Source organism: Leuciscus leuciscus (genome assembly GCF_965113295.1).
Source record: "Leuciscus leuciscus genome assembly, chromosome: 20".
Taxonomy (NCBI): Eukaryota; Metazoa; Chordata; class Actinopteri; order Cypriniformes; family Leuciscidae; genus Leuciscus; species Leuciscus leuciscus.
In genome coordinates, this window is record NC_138744.1 from 32757981 (window position 1) to 32770667 (window position 12687).

Genomic DNA, 12687 nt, shown 5'->3' on the forward strand with positions numbered 1-12687 from the left:
ACTTCATTGTTTCATTATCTACTGGATGAATCAGCGTTGTTAAACTAATCTCTTGAATGAATGATTCAATGGAAAACATTTTTTTTTTAACAGTCACTTGTCGCCAACTGGTGGCGTAACAATGCAATCGATACAATCGTTATTTGAAGCGTCGTGTTACTTTCAATAAGTGATTTGCTCTATTTTGATCGCTACCGTAGACTATAAACTATAAACTTTTATCCCAGTTCTTCTGTCATAATATGAATATTTTTACTTGATACTGTGTGGTTGAAAAGAAGTTCAGTTTGTGAAGCCGTTTCGAGCCTAAACATGACAACTGCTCTCTCTGGATCAGCAGCAGCGCCTACACAGATCTGAACTAATGATTTTAAACAGATTTAATAGACATAGCCGAATCATTGTCATTTAGGAATGAGATCTCGTGGAAGTTTGAATCAAGATGGCGATCTTTTAGCGATTAATCGTGCAGCTCTACCACACAGTGAGCAACACCACATGCACACTAGAAAGCACTGGCCCTAAACCACCTGTTCCCCCCCACCCGCAGGAAACACACAAGGCCCACATGAATTCATTTCAATCGCTGGAAGAAGGCCTGCAGCAGGAATTTTAATTAAGACATCATAAAAACTGGATTAAAAACAAAGGCTCTGGGTAATCTAGTGTGTGATAATGTGATATAATTGAACAGATTGGCATGATGCAGAGTAAACAAAGCACTGGGGAGAGATTTGGTATTTAAGAGTGGAGATTTATTTCTCCTCTGTGTCCTTACACAAGAGTCAGATTAGCGGTGTGCTTTTACCTTGGATCCTCCGACGAATGCAGAGGTCTTGATGGCTTCAGCATAAGAATCATAAACGTGAGGGTAACGGATGCGCTCGTAGTCTCGGTGCCGTCCTAACACTGGGGAACGGCGTGCCGTCAGCAAGGCCTGCTCCCTACACACAAATACAGAGATGCACATCAACAGACAATCGAGACTCATCAAACAGAGCAGCATTTCGTCTCACCTAACACAGGGAAATATGAGAGCAGATGTTTTTGATAATATAACTAATAGCAAGTTCTGAGCCATTTAAAAATGTCATCTATCATTGAAATATCTGCAACAAATCATATTAAACCCTTATAAAAAGACTTTTATAGACATGTTAAACATTTACATAAAGCTAAGACGGCATGCTAATGGCTCATGGGACACTTTGTACATACTGGAGGCAAAATGGAGAAAGCGTTCTCAAAATCGCAAGCTCCAATGTGATTGGTTGACGTTAGGGAGTCAGGGTGCACAGATGAGCACTTGGGATTATAATAATATTACATATTATATATATAAAACAGTAATTTGGCGTAAATAAATACATTTTAATGAGTTACTTTATGTCATGCTTATTTATTTCTAGATACTAATAAATCAGTTACTAATAACTCAAATAAATATTTAGACATGTTGGTAACAGAGCAGACCTGATATAAAATAGATATTTCTTTTTTAAATAATGCAGCTCAAACAATATTTTGTTTGACCTCCAAACATTTTCAACCAACATTTTTTAAATGTTAAGCACCTCCTTTCACTGACACTTTGCAACAACAAAAAAGGGAGTTTCAAGCTGTATTTTACACCCTCGTTTGGGCCAACGATTCTCATCAGCATAGTACAACTCTATTCACGCAAGTTATACATGTGCATTGACTTTTTTGTTTGCATTAACTAGTTGTTCCATAAGGTGGCAACACTGGTCCAAGCCTTTGTTTCATAGTTACATAGTACAAATTCATAAGGTCTGGAGAGAAATAGTGATAAATGAAGAGAAATAAACTTTGGGTTTAAGGACAAATGTCCCAACAGAACCTGATCTGTGTATTGTGCTCTGCTATCAGATTCACACAAGCGTTCAGGTCATGAAGCGCGTGACAGTGATCGGCCGTTCACAGAGACCCAGAAGCTTTTCTTGAGCTCTCAGGATTATATTTCAGAGTTTAAAATGACACAACCGATTGCCTGGCTCAAGTGCTCTGCTGTAAGACAATCGTTAAGACAATAGTTGCTGTCCTTACACTGTTTGAGAAAGACACCTTTGTCTCCTAATACACGAAAGACAATCCTTCAGCATACACACTGATACGGCTTGACTGAAGCCTCATTCAAGCTCTTTGTACTAATTTATATACAATAATGAAAAAAATTGTTTAAAGTCCCCCCTGTAGTCAATAATGTTATCTCTTAAATTACAAAATTACATATTTAAACATTTTTTACTTTTAAAAAAAAATGATTCATGCCTTAAAATAGCTTGAATGTAACTCCACACTCTTGCCTCATTTAGTATACGCGGTTCTATGAATATGTAAATGAGCCCGCCTCCACTCACTCACTCAGCTCAGAGATCCACTCGTTGACGATCACACGTTGATCTGATTGGTTACAACGTAGTTTGTGACGTGAGAAACACCAGCGATTTCAAACCGTGTTTTTGAGACTGTCTTTGATTCACTGCAGATTTAAGGAGAAAATACTCAGCAATGGTGTCGACTTATGAATTTACACATGGTTTGTCTTAAAGTGTATTAAAAACACCACATAGACATTTAAACAACATTAAAAGCTGGATTTTCTCCACAGGGGGACTTAAGGCATATTAGATGCTTCACAACAATATTTGTTTTCATACAAATATTTTTAATATATTTTGCTTTAGTCTGTCAGAAAGAAATGTCAATTTTCCAAACATTCCCTTTGTAAACATTTTAATAATCCAGTGAGATTTTTGCATGAACAAGAGAATCCTTCAACAGAGGAAAGCATCAGATCTTATCCCACCATCAGCGAGAGAAGGCATGAAGAGACAGAGGCAACTGAGATAAATCAACATTAAAAAATCCATAGAAAAACTGCACTTGACTCCTTCAAGATGCTTGAAATAGCTTTAAATGAACCTTGATCAATAAAATCTATCAGAGGATTTATACCTACTCAGGGACGCTTGCTGTTTTCGTCTTTTTTAGGACTTGCAGGGGACTTTAATCCGCACACATACATACAAGGCTAGATTATTGTAATGCTCTTATGGGTGGTTGCCCTGCACGCTTAATAAACAAACTACAGCTGGTCCAAAACGCAGCAGCTCGAGTTCTTACTAGAACCAGGAAGCATGACCATATTAGCCCGGCTCTGTCAACACTGCATTGGCTCACTATTAAACATCATATACATTTTAAAATATTGCTGATTACTTACAAAGCACTAAATGGTTTAGCTCTGAAGTACTTGAGCGAGCTCTTAACGCATTATAGTCCTTCACGTCTATTGCGATCTCAAAATTCCGGCCAGTTGATAATACCTAGAATATCAAAATCGACTGCTGGCGGTAGATCCTTTTCCTGTTTAGCACCAAAACTTTGGAACAGTCTTCCTAACATTGTCCGGGAAGCAGACACACACTATCAGTTCAAATCTACACTAAAAAGGCATCTCTTTTACCTGGCATTCATATAGAACATTATACATTTCTAATATTCAAATCAGTTAAATGATTATTAGGCTGCATAGATTAGATCAGCCGGAACCGGGAACACTTCCCATAATACCCGATGTACTCGTTACATCATAGGAAGAATGGCATCTACGCTAATGTTAGTCTTTCCGTTTATTCCGAGGTTTACTGAAGTCAGCCGGATCCGTGGCCGTATCCAGATCAGATGGTGGACCTGCGCCAGAACACGTCCACGACGCATCCCTGAAGTGCCAGCCTCATCAGCCCTGTGAAGGACTCATCGACACGACAGCCATCGGCACTGATCCTCAACAAAATCATCTCCATACCGGCGTGATAACTACGACTTCCAATCAGATGGAACTGGATAAATATTCTGAATGTTCTGATCCAATCTGACGTCTGACCTTTAATGCTGCCTGGATCATAATCATACACTGTTCGCTCGTTGGCCAGAGGAGAACTGAGCGACTGAGCCTGGGTTCTCCAAGTTTTTTTTTTCTCCATTCTGTCACTGATGGAGTTTTGGTGTCTTGCCACTCTCACCTTGGCTTTTGGCTTGCTTAGTTGGGGACATTTAATATTCAACAATATTATTGATCTGCCTTACTTACGGTGGACGATGATGCAATTTTCTTCTAGAAACAAATTTTGTTGTATTATTTTCCTATTATCACTGTGAAGCTGCTTTGATCCATATAAATAAAGGTGACTTACTCCTAAATACATTTTTCAGGTGTATTTTTAATGAGTGAATGATGTGAAGTGTCGAGTTCTGATATTTAGTTTTTAGTAAATTTTTATTGACCCTTTAAAAGATTTGAAGTCATATCCTCAGCTTATGTCAACTTTGTTACAGTCATAACTATTAATCACTAAAGTAAAATACGATTCTATTACAAAGAGGAAAACAATTATCATTATTATAATGAAACCATCATCCTTTCAGGTAGTAAAGTATTCGGGTAAAGTAAAAGCCTCCTGTGTGTGTGTGTGTGTGTGTGTGTGTGTGTGTGTGTGTGTGTGTGTGTGTGTGTGTGTGTGTGTGTGTGTGTGTGTGTGTGTGTGTGTGTGTGTGTGTGTGTGTGTGTGTGTGTGTGTGTGTGTGTGTGTGTGTGTGTGTGTAATCATGTATGTGTTTTTGTTATGTTTTCAGTAGAAAACTATTTTAAAATGTCAAACCTGTTAACATGATTATGTTTCCAAATAAAATGATAATTATCGAGTGGATATTTGTGGGAATATCAGCATTAAATTGTAATATCAAAAGATTTGAGCATGCAGAACTGTTACCTTTCTGAGGGCATAATTATAACCACATATACTAATAATTATGAAATATAGATTGACACTCAAAGCTCTTCTTAGTCCAATAAAATGCTTAAAAAGCTACAAAAGAGACATCTGTGTGGTGCGCTTAGCAGTCTCGGTATGACACATGAGCGTTTCTCATCAATCCCATTGAAAGCGAGTTATTTTTGTTTGGTTGTTGTCTTGCAGTGGGATGATTGAAAGCTGAGGAGACGTGTGAGGTATTAACACCTCATCTCTAATCTCTCTCCTCATGCTCTGCCTCATTTGGACGGCAGCATTTTTAATTAAACAGATCATTGCTCTTTTCCATCCTGTGAAATTAAACATTAAGAGAAAATCCCTTCTGCAAAAGCTCCAGATAGCAGTTTTATCAAGCTCTCTCTCTCTCTCTCTGCTTTTCAATAGGACACACTCAGATATGTAGAGAGGTGCTTGTTCCCATAATGAGAGAGAGAGAGAGAGAGAGAGGGGGGGCGGGGGGGGGGGGGGGGGGGGACAGAGAGCTAGATAGAAAGATAGAAAGAGATAGATAGATAGAGATAGAGATAGAGATAGAGAGAGAGAGAGAGAGAGATAGAGAGAGGAAGAGAGAGAGAGAGAGAGAGAGAGAGAGAGAGAGAGAGAGAGAGAGAGAGAGAGAGATAATACATATATATATATATATATATATACACACACACACACAGTGGGGGAGAACAAGTATTTGATACACTGCCGATTTTGCAGTAAGTTCCCACTTACAAAGCATGTAGAAGTCTGTAATTTTTATCATAGGTACTTTTCAACTATGAGTGACGGAATCTAAAACAAAAATACAGAAAATCACATTGTATGATTTTTAAGTAATTAATTTGCATTTTATTGCTTGACATAAGTATTTGATACATCAGAAAAGCAGAACTTAATTTTTGGTACAGAAACCTTTGTTTGCAATTACAGAGATCATACGTTTCCTGTAGTTCTTTACCAGGTTTGCACACACTGCAGCAGGGATTTTGGCCCACTCCTCCATACAGACCTTCTCCAGATCCTTCAGATTTCGGGGCTGTCGCTGGGCAATACGGACTTTCAGCTCCCTCCAAAGATTTTCTATTGGGTTCAGGTCTGGAGACTGGCTAGGCCACTCCAGGACCTTGAGATGCTTCTTACGGAGCCACTCCTTAGTTGCCCTGGCTGTGTGTTTCGGGTCGTTGTCATGCTGGAAGACCCAGCCACGACCCATCTTCAATGCTCTTACTGAGGGAAGGAGGTTGTTGGCCAAGATCTCGCGATACATGGCCCCATCCATCCTTCCCTCAATACGGTGCAGTCGTCCTGTCCCCTTTGCAGAAAAGCATTCCCAAAGAATGATGTTTCCACCTCCATGCTTCACGGTTGGGATGGTGTTCTTGGGGTTGTACTCATCCTTCTTCTTCCTCCAAACACGGCAAGTGAAGTTTAGACCAAAAAGCTCTATTTGTGTCTCATCAGACCACATGACCTTCTCCCATTCCTCCTCTGGATCATCCAGATGGTCACTGGCAAACTTCAGACGGGCCTGGACATGCGCTGGCTTGAGCAGGGGGACCTTGCGTGCACTGCAGGATTTTAATCTATGACGGCGTAGTGTGTTACTAATGTTTTCTTTGAGACTGTGGTCCCAGCTCTCTTCAGGTCATTGACCAGGTCCTGCCGTGTAGTTCTGGGCTGATCCCTCACCTTCCTCATGATCATTGATGCCCCACGAGGTGAGATCTTGCATGGTGCCCCAGACCGAGGGAGATTGACCGTCATCTTGAACTTCTTCCATTTTCTAATAATTGCGCCAACAGTTGTTGCCTTCTCACCAAGCTGCTTGCCTATTGTCCTGTAGCCCATCCCAGCCTTGTGCAGGTCTACAATTTTATCCCTGATGTCCTTACACAGCTCTCTGGTCTTGGCCATTGTGGAGAGGTTGGAGTCTGTTTGATTGAGTGTGTGGACAGGTGTCTTTTATACAGGTAACAAGTTCAAACCGGTGCAATTAATACAGGTAATGAGTTGAGAACAGGAGAGCTTCTTAAAGAAAAACTAACAGGTCTGTGAGAGCCGGAATTCTTACTTGTTGGTAGGTGATCAAATACTTATGTCATGCAATAAAATGCAAATTAATTATTTAAAAATCATAAAATGTGATTTTTTGGATTTTTGTTTTGGATTCCGTCTCTCACAGTTGAAGTGTACCTATGATAAAAATTACAGACCTCTACATGCTTTGTAAGTGGGAAAACCTGCAAAATCGGCAGTGTAGACCCAAAATTATAGACCCATTTCAAATCTTCCATTTATGTCTAAAATATTAGAAAAAGTGGTGTCCGCTCAACTGGGCTCTTTCTTGCAACAAAATGATATCTATGAAAAGTTTCAGTCTGGATTCAGACCGCATCATAGCACTGAAACTGCGCTCGTTAAAATCACAAATGATTTACTTTTAGCTTCTGACCAAGGCTGTATCTCAATACTAGTTTTACTTGATCTTAGTGCTGCGTTCGATACTATAGATCATACATTACTCTTAGATCGACTACAAAATTATACTGGTGTTCAAGGACAAGCACTAAGCTGGTTCAAATCATACCTATCTGACCGCTACCATTTTGTCTATTTAAATGGAGAAAAATCGATCATAACTCCAGTAAACTATGGAGTGCCGCAGGGATCTGTATTAGGCCCTCTGTTATTTTCCATATATATGATGCCACTTGGAAATATTATAAGGAAACATGGAATTAGTTTCCATTGTTATGGTGATGACACTCAAATATATATTTCATCACGGCCGGATGAAAACGCTAAATTTTCCAAATTGACAGAGTGTGTTAAAGATATAAAAGATTGGATGACGCGTAATTTTCTTTTATTAAATCCAGACAAGACAGAGGTAATACTTATCGGTTCAAAAAACCGCCCACAAAACCTCGCACAATACAACTTTAACATCATAGGATATCCTGTTACTTTATCCTCTACAGTAAAAGACCTGGGTGTTATACTCGATTGCAACCTGTCTTTTGAAAATCATATTTCATATGTTACAAAAACAGCCTTTTTCCACCTTAGAAACATTGCTAAGCTACGTAATATGCTATCAGTTTCTGATGCAGAAAAGTTAGTTCATGCATTCATGACCTCGAGACTGGATTACTGTAATGCTTTATTAGCTGGTTGTCCTGCATCCTCAATAAACAAGCTACAGTTAGTCCAAAATGCCGCCGCTAGAGTTCTTACGAGATCAAGAAAGATCATATAACACCGATTTTATCATCACTGCATTGGTTACCTATAAAGTTCCGTATTAATTACAAGGTATTGCTACTGACTTATAAAGCCCTAAACGGCTTAGCGCCAGTCTATTTAACGGATCTTCTATCACCCTATAATCCATCGCGCTCTTTAAGATCACTAAATTCAAGGCTTTTGGTCATACCTAGGATATCCAGAACCACCAAAGGAGGGAGAGCATTTTCACATTTGGCTCCAAAACTCTGGATTAGTCTTCCTGATACTGTTCGTTGCTCAGACTCGCTCTCCCAGTTTAAAACTAGATTAAAGTCGCATCTCTTCAGCCAGGCATTCATATAATCCTACAGATCAAACTACAATCTGTCCTCTAGCTCATAAATGCCAGAGGAGAACTGGCCCCCGACTGAGCCTGGGTTCTCCCAAGGTTTTTTTTTCTCCATTAGGTCACCTGATGGAGTTTTAGGACACCATTAGGTCACTTGATGGAGTTTTTCGGTTCCTTGCCACTGTTGCCTTTGGCTTGCTCAGTTGGGGATATTTTGGGGATATTTAATCTAATTTTATCAATCAATAAATTCCTCTTGAAACAAACTTTGTTGTATTATTTTAATTTAATACTGTGAAGCTGCTTTGATACAATCTGTATTGTGAAAAGCGCTATACAAATAAACTTGACTTGACTTGAATCAAATACTTGTTCTCCCCACTGAATATATAAATAGATATATATATAGATATATAGATAGAGAGAGAGAGAGAGAGAGAGAGAGAGAGAGAGAGAGAGACAGAGAGACAGAGAGACAGAGAGAGAGACAGAGAGAGAGAGAGAGAGACAGAGAGAGAGAGAGAGAGAGAGACGTGTGTTTCCCTACTGTCCACCTGTGTGTGTGTGTGTGTGTGTGTGTGTGTGTGTGTGTGTGTGTGTGTGTGTGTGTGTGTGTGTGTGTGTGTGTGTGTGTGTGTGTGTGTGTGTGTGTGTGTGTGTGTGTGTGTGTGTGTGTGTGTGTGTGTGTGTGCATGTTAAAACACTGTGGTATCAAATGTTCACACATGTTCTAATTTGTTACACTGTTTATTTAAATTTAAGTTAAGTTGTAATATTTTCTTCTATTTCAAGATTTTTTTTATTATTTTTTATTATTATTATTCTATGTATTCCAAGCTTTGGCAATATTGCATTATTTACAGTCATGCCATTAAAGCAATTTTGAATTTGAATTTGAGTTAGAGGCACTCACCTCTGCAATCTCAGCTCCACGGGGTCAAAATGGAAAGCGCTTTCACAGGATTCCCCTTCATCCCCTCGTTTCTCTCGTTTCCTCTCCTTCTTCTCCTCTTTCCTGTAAATCTTCATCATCTGCTTCTCCTGCTCGGACTGGATGGTCACCTGGCAGCCGTATGTGGGCTTGCTGGATTCATCTCTCGCCACTTTATGCTTTCCTAAACAATAACAGGACAAAACAAACTTAGAATAATAATATATATAGAATAAAATATGCAGTGATACAGTATTCAAAATAAATATACAGACTATTGCATCACTGTTGTCTTGATATTTGAAGGCTTACTACATATTCAGTTTTCATTCAACATTTTTAAAGGTAATTGTCACTATAGTAATAGCAACTTTATTTATATAGCACAATTAACACAACACATTGACCGATGTGCTTTACAATGTCACACAATAAAAAACTTATTTCAGAACTAACACTCCCTACTAATTAAATGAGTAAATTAGCACTGTTGCAGCAATTGCTTATGATCTACTGTTGATGAATTATGACATTGTGTACTTTATGGTGTATTGTAATACGTTTCAGATGGTCGTAGGAGGGCATATTTCATCTCCCTCATCTGTATGAATGAGCAGCTGGAAGTAAAGACATTTCAAAATAAGAGTCCCGGTGTATTTTGGTTTCCCGGTGTAAAATGTCCCGCGTTATTGGTATTTAATTCAATTTTTTTAAATATAATAATTTCATCATTTTAAATAAATACAGTTTTAATCAGAAATATTTAAAAACCTAGTGTACTTATTTGTATTCGAACAAATAAAAGTTTTCTTGTAAATGTCTCCTCATATCCCTATAGACAATATCAGCTTTATGCTCATATCTGCTAAAACAACAACAAGAAGTTAAATATATAGGGCTGGGGACAGGCCAAAAAAAGCACTATTAATTAATTTACCCAATGATTATTGGTGGATTTTCACTGGAAAAACAATATCAGGTTTTTGTTTTTAAACAAATTACTTACGTTGGAAAGACACAGACTTTAATGGCATATTGCTGAATTTTTCAAAGATTTTAAATGTGGTCCGTCAAATCAGAAAGTAGAGCCAGAACAATTTATTTGATCAAGTAAAATAAAAAAATTAAAATAGGTTAATTCTGCTCAGGAGAGATTAGAAATTATGAGATTAAATCACAATTATTTTATTCTATTGACAGCCATAGGTTTGTGTTTCTCTTCAGGTATATTTATCTAATAGTATTATCTAATAGCTGGCAGAAAACCATATAGTGTGAACTTAATAGAAAGTAAATATTTTCCGATACTATTTTTTGCCGTATAAATGGGACATGTATATACTGTATACACACACACAAAGACTTTTTGCCATCATAAAGTTTGAAATGCTTAATTCAAAGTGAAAGCTGTGCCATTCTCAGCCAGCCGTGACTGCACAAATAATTAAGTCATCAAGTCTGACAGAAAATGACTAGACAAAATTAAACTAAAAGTCGACCCTTAAATCATTAACTTGCAGTAGTATTTGGAAGTTGGTCTCTAGTTTCTGATGAGAGCAGCTCAGCATCTAAAGGTATTTTGGCCCATTCATCTATACAAAACTATTTCAGCTCATGTCTTGTAAGACTAAGTGCCGCCAGTGTAGTAAAGGCTAGGGTTTAATATTAACCCTATCAGAGGGTTAGAGTGCTATCAGACTGCCTCTGTCTGCAGGACAACAGCTCAATAAAAAGCCCGATAGCTCTTGAAAGCAGATGAGATGGGATGATTGCATCGGGGCACGGGCTGATTGTCTGAATGATCTCTTCTTTATCTCTTCTAAAGGCTCGCCCACAGCAAACCCTTCTGCTCCCCCTATTCATCTGTCTTTCACCACACGTCCTTCAGTCCAACCTGAACACTACACTAAACCACTGCTCAAAGATGGACGCTTCACCCAAAAATGAAATATTCCACCACCACTTACACAGCTTTTCAGTGGAGGTGTTCAGGAGAATGTTTGAGCTGTATAAATAAAAGCAAAGAGTTTGACTGGGAGGACCAATTATGCTTTTTTAAATGTTCAAATTTCTTTATTGTCTAATGCATTCTCTGTATCAGTGTCAGTGTTTCTGAACTCCCTGAAACGCCTCTATTGTAGTCTCAAGTTTTCTTCCGGGAACGAACACGTCACAATATTCCTCATTTAAATAATTCATACGCAGAATAAAGGGGCGGGGCCTGGTTGAGTTAGTTAGTAGTGTGTTAAACTGGCGGTTATAGTAAGGGCGGGACATTTCCCAAACACACTCGAAGCCCTCAACCAATAACAACACACTGCTCCAGTCGACCAATCAGAGCACAGTGTGCTTTTCAGAAGGAGGGGCTTCATAGAGACAGGAACTAAACGGAGCGTTACTGACAGACTGGGAAGAGAGGAGCCGCAACAATGGAGAATATGGGGACAATAATGTGTTTTGAACATTGTTCTTCATGTTTCTGTTCTAGTAGAACCCATAAACAAAATCAAGACTTTGTAAAAGGGTACAATATCACAAGCAGACAACTATATTCTATTTTCATACTATACAGCGCATGACAGCTTTGTAGATTGATATGTATTTATTTATTTTTGAGTCATGATCTGGAACATCTGGTGAAGCAGATGCTTTTGCACTGATGCCAGACTTATTTGCTTCTTATGAATAATCTTAAAAAAAGAATCAAAATGAGCTGAAATACCTTTATTTGAAACGAGTTCACTGCATTAAACAACAAAAAAGCATTACAACATAGGTGTATGCGATATATATTAAACATTTTTACATCAAATAAACATGATTTAAAGGGGTCATTAAACATGACAAGTCATTTTATATTTTCTCGAGGTTAGTTTATAAAGTTTGCAACGTTTTTTGGGGTTTTTTTGCACCAAAAATGGCCCAATATTTGTTTGTTTTTTGTTTTTTATCACTTTCTATCGTCCTTTTCTGTGGAAAACACACCATTTGAGGGGCTTTTCAAAACTGGGCATTTCAGAAGGGTAATGGATTGAATTATTAGGGAAATGGATTACGAATATTTTAAACTAGGGCTGGAACGACACGTCGGCGTTTCCATGAATTAGTCGATTTGAGTGGAATGCCTCGATTGGTCGCAATGTTAATGGTCATCCCCAATGATGGCAGCTCCGACTCTGGGCAAGCTGACAATCAGACGTTATTGAGCCTGATATAATAAGTGTGGAGATTTTTTTTAAACAGAGACCACATAAAATGGTGCCCTGCACACTCTGTAAAACTGAAATGGCAAAACACAACAGCACAGCTTCGATGAAGGAGCATCTGAAAAGAAGAAGAAAAGCATCTCAGGG

The 12687-nt window shown here is 38.5% G+C and overlaps 1 protein-coding gene across 2 annotated transcripts in view; it reads right to left on the reverse strand.

Annotated features, from left to right (window-relative positions):
* ascc3 (activating signal cointegrator 1 complex subunit 3) overlaps window positions 1-12687 on the reverse strand; it is a 238871-nt gene that overhangs the window by 183890 nt on the left and 42294 nt on the right. For both annotated transcript variants that reach the window (XM_082150224.1, XM_082150225.1), the window contains exons 6-7: window positions 9317-9518; window positions 809-944 (exon numbers count right to left, since the gene is read on the reverse strand). In XM_082150224.1, the coding sequence (XP_082006350.1) occupies window positions 809-944; window positions 9317-9518 (338 nt within the window). The remainder of the gene's footprint in view (window positions 1-808; window positions 945-9316; window positions 9519-12687) is intronic.